We start from the raw sequence: 7,166 nt of genomic DNA, 5'->3' as shown, positions 1-7,166 counted from the left end.
AACCAAGTCTTCGTCAGATAAAAGTATCGGATTAAGTCGCCAAGGACGATAGACTGATTGTGTGACAGGAACGTTCAGTTTCATTATGAGCAGACTATTATCAGAAATGACTATCGCTCCATAGTCACATTCACTCACTAAAGGCAAAATCCGTTTATCTAGGAGAAAGTAGTCAATCCGTGAACAGCTCTTATGAACAGGGGAAAAGAACGAATACCGTCTCAGGGTCGGATTACGAAAACGCCACACGTCAACCACTCCATAGGTGTTTAAGAAATGAATTAATTGACTGGGCCGATTTAGAAAGAGAGATCCTCCCCACTGTACTACGATCGAGGGATGATAGCACACAGTTCACATCTCCCCCAATTATGAGATTATGTGTTGAAATATTAGGTAAATTTGAAAAAAGCGTATTAAAAATGTTTGATTATCCCAATTTGGAGCATTTACCGAGACTAAAATGACAGGAAGTGCATATAGTTTTCCCACCACAATAACATAACGTCCAGTAGCGTCCGTTTTAACACTGGATGCTGTAAATTGCACCTGTTTTCTAACTAAGATGGCCACCCCTCTCAATTTAGATTGGAAATTAGACTGAAACACCTGACCAGACCAACGCCTGCTTATATTTGCACTGTCTGCCTTAAGCAAATGGGTCTCCTGCAAAAAAGTAATATACATCAGTTTTTTATTGACTTTTTTTATTGTTTTACTGATTTTTATTGATGTTATATGAACTCAAGTACGGCTGAGGAATGTCACTGATAAGTTTTTACACATCAACATGACAATATGTGACTCATGRTGTTTGTTGAAGGATGCTCATGGGTCGACTGGTTTATTTTAGTGCTTTAGAATTAGGGGACCTAAATATTTGAGTTAGTGCTTTAGGGCTAGTGGAACTAATTTTGAGATTAGTGCTGTCCTCCGCTGCACATCTCCCATGTTGTAAACAAACACATGTATGAGCTGTAAATGTTCATGGCTCGAAACCTAAACTGGACTAAAGGAAGAGTGTTACTGGTTTTCTTCAACAATAAAGAGTTTGCTTGTGTGCTCAAAGTTAATAAATTACAACACGAGAGAATAAGAAAAATCTTCCATTGGTGTTAAGAGTTTTATATTTTTATGATSTTGCTGCTGACAATAACTGTATAACAAAAATAGAGGCTGTTTTACTGAGAAATAATGTGTCATTGTTGCTTCCTGGAACACTCAAATAATAAAATCAGACGGTGTCATTTTTCTGCCGGAGCAGATGGGTAAAAACAAAAGAAAACAAAAGAAAACAAAAAAACAAAACATCAAATTAGGAGCCCTGACAGCAAGAACAAGCATTTGAATATAATTTGAATTGGTAGTTTCCAGAGAAGAGGCAAAGCGAAGTAAATCTGAGGGGACCTGATCTGAAACCACTCCCTGCTCAGAACAGTAACGATCTCGTGCTGCTTTTTCTTGTTCGGCAGGAAAAACCGGTTGAGTTCCTGTACGCTTATCGAATACAGCAATTATATGGCTCCGATTCAGCCAAAAAATATGTATTTAGGTTATGACCGTGGGAGGAACAACCTGATGAATTTATGTGTTTTTAACAATAAAAAACATGCAAATACTGACAGGCTGTGTTAATCTGAAAGGTCTGAATGGATGGGTGTTTTACAGCTCACACGCAAAGATTAATTTCTGCTTTGGCTCGACTAATTATCTCCGCTGGGAGTAATTTGACTAGGAGTGAATGTAGACTGTCAACACGGCTGCAGGTCTGGATGCAAATACTGAAACAGGATGCAGGAAGTTGGAACCGAGTCCACGTAGATTCAGAGTGAAAAAAAAGGTCCAGAGATTTAGTGACAGAAACAGAAATATTAAAATAAAATATTTCCAAAGCAGTGAGAGAAAATGTGTAAAAGTGATGTGTTGAAACACTGATGAGGTTCATTTAAATTGAGGAAACTGCCGAGTAAGGTCATTTATAAAAGGTTTCTGGGGAAAAAAAAGGGGCATTGTTTAAAAACCTTCCTGCATGAGTTTCAGATTTCAGCTCATCTGAGTTTCGAGTAAACATGACGACGTCTCGTTTRGTTTATGAAATGACGTTTGAGGTTTTTACGGCCCCGTAAAAAACCGGGGGAAATCTTTAATCCTGTAAACTTTGAACCTCAGAAGAGCTGCAGGACATTATTTTTTACTGCTTCAGTTCGATGAACTCAAACTGGTGACGAGGGCTCATCAGATGACCTTGGTCGAAGACGAGAGAGACAAGAGGACGAAGCTGGTGTCTGGTTCCAAACTTTCTGATAAGTCGAAGAACGTATTCAAACAAGAGCTGAAATTAACTCAAACAAAAGACTAAAAAGATACAAATTAAGCTGCTGCCCCTGCAAACCGACTCTGTCTGGAACAAGTAGATAATGGATGGATCAATCACACAAATATGGCTTTGAATAATAAAGAACGTGGAAACAAACAGTGATGTTTTCTTGACACATAGCAGCAAAAACACAGCTGAGAACTTAAACGTTTTGTTTTTATTAATATCCTGATGCATCTCAGTAATCCAGGTAAAAAATCAAAAAGAAAAAAATTGTATAGGTCTTCTGGACGGGTTCTTCTCTAATGAAACGTTTCGTCTCTCCTCCAAGAGACTTCTTCAGTCTGAGAGTTTCAGGCAAAATTCAGGCTTTTAAGCCCTGCCTCCATGTGACTGATACTCACATCACATGGCTATCGTTGACACCTAATTAACACCTATTGTTAACAGGGGGTGGAGGGATACTGGCAATAGCAGCGCTGTAGGAGGGGGACAACTGAAAACGGAGGCCTCCACCTCTGTTTAATGATGGACGGTCTTTCTTCACAAAAATGGCTTCTTTTACTCCTCTCTCAAACCAACGTTCCTCGAAGACCCCAAACCCAGACCCAAACCAGTGGTTATTCCGTATGTTGCGGGTGTTTCGGAGAAACTGAGACGTTTATTTTCTAAACATGATGTCCCAGTGGCTTTCAAATCCCAAAACACATTCCGGCAAAGGCTGGTTCACCCCAAAGATCCGGTGCCCCGGCACAAACAGAGCAATGTTGTATATGCTGTTAAGTGCCAGGAGGACTGCGACCAGTTACAGTATACATCGGGGAAACAAAGCAGCCACTGTTCAAAAGAATGTCCCAACACAGACGAGCTACATCTAATGGCCAGAACTCTGCAGTTTTCACTCATTTACAGGCCAGCGGTCACTCTTTCAGAGATGAGGATGTTCTCATTCTTGATAGAGAGGAACGTTGGTTTGAGAGAGGAGTAAAAGAAGCCATTTTTGTGAAGAAAGACCGTCCATCATTAAACAGAGGTGGAGGCCTCCGTTTTCAGTTGTCCCCCTCCTACAGTGCTGCTATTGCCAATATCACTCCACCCCCTGTTAACAATAAGTGTTAATTAGGTGTCAACGATAGCCATGTGATGTATCAGTCACATGGAGGCAGGGCTTAAAAGCCTGAATTTTACCTGAAACTCTCAGACTGAAGAAGTCTCTTGGAGGAGAGACGAAACGTTTCATTAGAMAAGAACCCGTCCAGAAGACCTATACAATTTTTTTTCTTTTTGTTTTTATTAACTATTAACTAATAATCGTCCTGTTTCTACAAGCAATAGTAGGAAATTTTTCAGGTAAATGATTGTCAGCACAAACCTAACATGTCACTRATTCATCAACACTTTCAAAAATAATTTACTGGTAAAAGTCCTCAACATCCTGAAAACTTTTCTCTTCTAAATGAGGTATTCATGGAGCTGTTGCACTAAGTTTCACGTGTTTAAAAAATGGTTGCAGAGCTCTGAAGCTGGTCACCTCCAGACTCGATGTTTTCTTAACGTGAAACCAGACCGGGTATTTATTTACCTTCAGGGAGGGTTTGTTTACTGCAGCTTAAATAAACTTCACAGAATGTGTTCAGTGTCTTGCATGTCTGTCTGTGTAGAGGAGGTTACACGTTTTCCACATATGTGAAGGTTTAAATCCTGCAGACATTTTAAAGTTCATCTTAAAGTATTTAAAAAAAGGTTTGTTTGCAGTAAAAACTGATATAAATCTGTGACCTATATGAGATAAACACTTTGACTCAAAGGTTCTCTAGTTATTAAACCTCTAATAATAATAAAGTATGGGGTTAGCTGCAACCTTGTGATCATAATCTTCTAATTTAAAATTCTAAATAATTTCTTAAATTATAGGACAATCAAGCAAGTTACTTTTAAAATTATTCATTTTTTTATTTCAATAGAAATACATTGAAGTTAGCTTTCCATTTTCTTCAGCTTATTTGATCTACTTTGTCTTTTGCTTCTTTTAGCTTTTAGCTACTATCTTGCTAATTCTAGCTTTGAAAGAGTTTTGCTAAATGTAGTTTTTAGGTACAATATTGCTAATTTTAACTTTTAGCTACTAATTTGAGTTTGAGTTTATAATAATCTGTTTTGCCAATTTTATCTTTCGGTTGAAATTATGCTGTTTTTTTTTTTCTTTTTAAGCTACTAATTTGCTCGTTTTGATTTTAGCTTTTTTAACTGGTTTTAGCTTTGAACTTTTCCCATTAGCTACAATTGAGCTATTTTTTTATCTCTTGTTTACAGTTTCTAATTTTTGCTTTCAGCTACTGYTTAGCTTCTTTTAAATTTCAGCTTTTGATTTGTTACGAGCTTATAAAGTTTAGCTTTAAGCTACATTTTTGCTAATTTTAGTTTTTAGCTGCTCTGTGCTTATTTTAGTTTGTTTATATATAATTTAGCTTCAGCTAATTTTTCAGCAGGATTAATATGTTACCATTCACATTTTTCTATTTTAAATATTGACTGTACAACAATGTTTATTGTTGCTGTATACAGTCAGACATATAAATAAGCTAAAATTTGAATTAGGCAAAGATTCACAATTTTATTAAAGTTTAATTAAATGTAATTTTGCCCTGACTTGATGGTGGTCACCGCACATTAGCTTTACGTCAAATAAATATTTAAAAAACAGTAAACACACTAATAATTGAAAATATTTTATTGAAACAAAATTACCGACTTTTCTTGTTGCTAGATTTTGGACATTGCCTGTATTTATTAAAAATATAATAATAAATAAGTAAATAAAAACAAGCTAGCACTAGCTCCAAACCGGTTCTTCCTCGGAGGGAAAATCTAACGGGAGACATCAACTCACCGTACTCGGATTCCGGACTCTCGTCCTCCTGTTTTTTACCCATGTTCCCGCCTCAACCTCCACCTGTCGCTCCCGGTAACTCCTACCGACAACCACGGCTGATAAAAGTGAACATAAACTCTACAAACAAGTCACTAAAACCGGTCTAAAAACGGACACCGCAACTCTAAGGAAATCTTTTTTCCCTTCCTGGCACTTGTAACTAAGAAGTGACGACACAKGCGCGAGCGCACCTGCTCAGGGATGGTCGACCAAAGATCGTTTATAACGAAGATGTATCACTCTTTAAAACACACAAACACACACATACAGTACACGCCCACTTTGCATAATTTCAAGACCAATTCTATGGAGGATTGTAGTAATGATGATGGTAATCTTACTTTTTTTCCCATAAATCTAAATTTGAGATAAAAACATAAATACTAACATTATTTTTAAAAACAAAACAGAGACCTAATATAAACTTGTTTATTTTATTTCACTACAAATGACAAAGGAAACAAAAAGTATAAAAAAAACTCACAAAAAAACAATAGTTAAGGTTCTTTTGAGTCCAAAATGGGCTTCCATGTGACGTGTTATGGTTCGTGCCAGAAGGCGCTGCATTATGTTGGCACAACATGAATATAAAAAAAGTGTTTACATGTACGATCGATTTGTGAATGTAGAGTCCTGGAGAACATGATTTGACACATACGCTAAAATTACAGTARAAACAGAAATCATAAGACCAACAGATTCACCTCCAAAGCAAATAAGTTACAACTTTTGAACAAAATGGTTGTAACATCTATTATCATAGACATGATAAAGTGACTGAAAGAAGATTTCAAGTAAAAACTAAAAACGTAACAGCACCGAACTTGGCAAACAGAGAAAGTAAAACAAACGAAACTCTTTCCTAGCGTTGAATGTGTGCGTGTAAACCAAGGCGTTCATCCTAAGGCCTTATGAGTTATTGTTTTAAGAGTTTCCCAGCATGGTCATCCCACAGTCTGTTCCAGATTCTGAGCAGGCCTCCATCCGGGCCAGCCTGCTCTGCTCCAACGCGATGGCCTCGGCCGAGTGTTTGCACTTCTCCGACCCGCACTGACAGGTGAAATACTTGCTCTTAATATCCCAAAACCGGTCTCCGTAGTCAAACCTGAGGACAAACGTTTATAATTTACAAATCCAGATGATGTAAAACGACTCATGTAGTTAAAAAAGTGAAAAGAGGAGGATAAAAGAAACCTCCTCACCCCAGCTCCTGCCCACTCAGGATGTCCCTGGAGCTGAAGAAGGCGATGCGGGGGAATCGCAGGTCCTGATGCAGCATGAAGACGCGCACCGGGATCAGGTTTGGGTCACACAGGTGGTTGATGAAGCGGCTGATGTTGCCGTAGTAGCGGGCGTCGATGCAGTACACCTCCCCGTCCTTCAGAGGAAAACATACAAAGGACCATTTAAAGACACAAACAGCTCCTGCAGCGATCACCAGGCAGCCATGTTGGATTTTTATCTCTTTTTAATGTTATAGTTGAAAACAGCTCCAGAACACTCCACCTCACCTGTTTGTTTTAGTTTATTACCTGTGTCGCACCCTTTTCCTGTTTTTTACACATCAGTTAAAAAAGTTCACCTTGTTGTCCAGGTCAAACAGGTAGGAGTCATCTTCTCTAACGTCAGCTTCAGCATCAGATATCAGCTCCCCAACGTATCTGCACACAAAGGAAGAACTTTAGTTTTATTTACTTTTCAAATTGAAGCAGCTGGACGTGCGGCAGATTGATCTCGTACTCGCAGATGAAGCTTCCCTGAGGAATGTCCTGCATCGCTCGAACTCCCCATCCCATCTTCTCTGTCCTGTAGAGCTGCAGACGGACTCTGAGGGGGGAAAACATAAATATAACTAGACATGGGTTTTTACAATGTAAAAACAAGTGTGCATTGCCATGTAGCATGTCATTGCAGCAT

General features: G+C 38.4%; 2 protein-coding genes across 3 annotated transcripts in view; both read right to left on the bottom strand.

The window, feature by feature from the left end:
- slc44a4 (solute carrier family 44 member 4) overlaps window positions 1-5,468 on the bottom strand; it is a 16,580-nt gene extending 11,112 nt beyond the window's left edge. For both annotated transcript variants that reach the window (XM_014026439.1, XM_014026440.1), the window contains exon 1: window positions 5,208-5,468. In XM_014026439.1, coding sequence (XP_013881893.1) covers window positions 5,208-5,250 — 43 coding nt within the window. In that variant the 5' untranslated portion in view covers window positions 5,251-5,468. The remainder of the gene's footprint in view (window positions 1-5,207) is intronic.
- Window positions 5,469-6,049: 581 nt separating this feature from the next.
- Window positions 6,050-7,166, bottom strand: part of LOC106530741 (histone-lysine N-methyltransferase EHMT2-like) — a gene marked incomplete at its 5' end in the record, with an annotated part of 3,414 nt that continues 2,297 nt past the window's right edge. The window contains 4 exon segments of the mRNA XM_014026430.1: window positions 6,050-6,354; window positions 6,452-6,627; window positions 6,832-6,910; window positions 6,990-7,076. Of these exon segments, the coding sequence (XP_013881884.1) occupies window positions 6,174-6,354; window positions 6,452-6,627; window positions 6,832-6,910; window positions 6,990-7,076 (523 nt within the window).

The sequence above is a fragment of the Austrofundulus limnaeus genome, unplaced genomic scaffold (genome assembly GCF_001266775.1).
Source record: "Austrofundulus limnaeus strain Quisiro unplaced genomic scaffold, Austrofundulus_limnaeus-1.0 Scaffold554, whole genome shotgun sequence".
Classification (NCBI taxonomy): Eukaryota; Metazoa; Chordata; class Actinopteri; order Cyprinodontiformes; family Rivulidae; genus Austrofundulus; species Austrofundulus limnaeus.
This window is presented reverse-complemented; position numbering and strand designations above follow the sequence as displayed.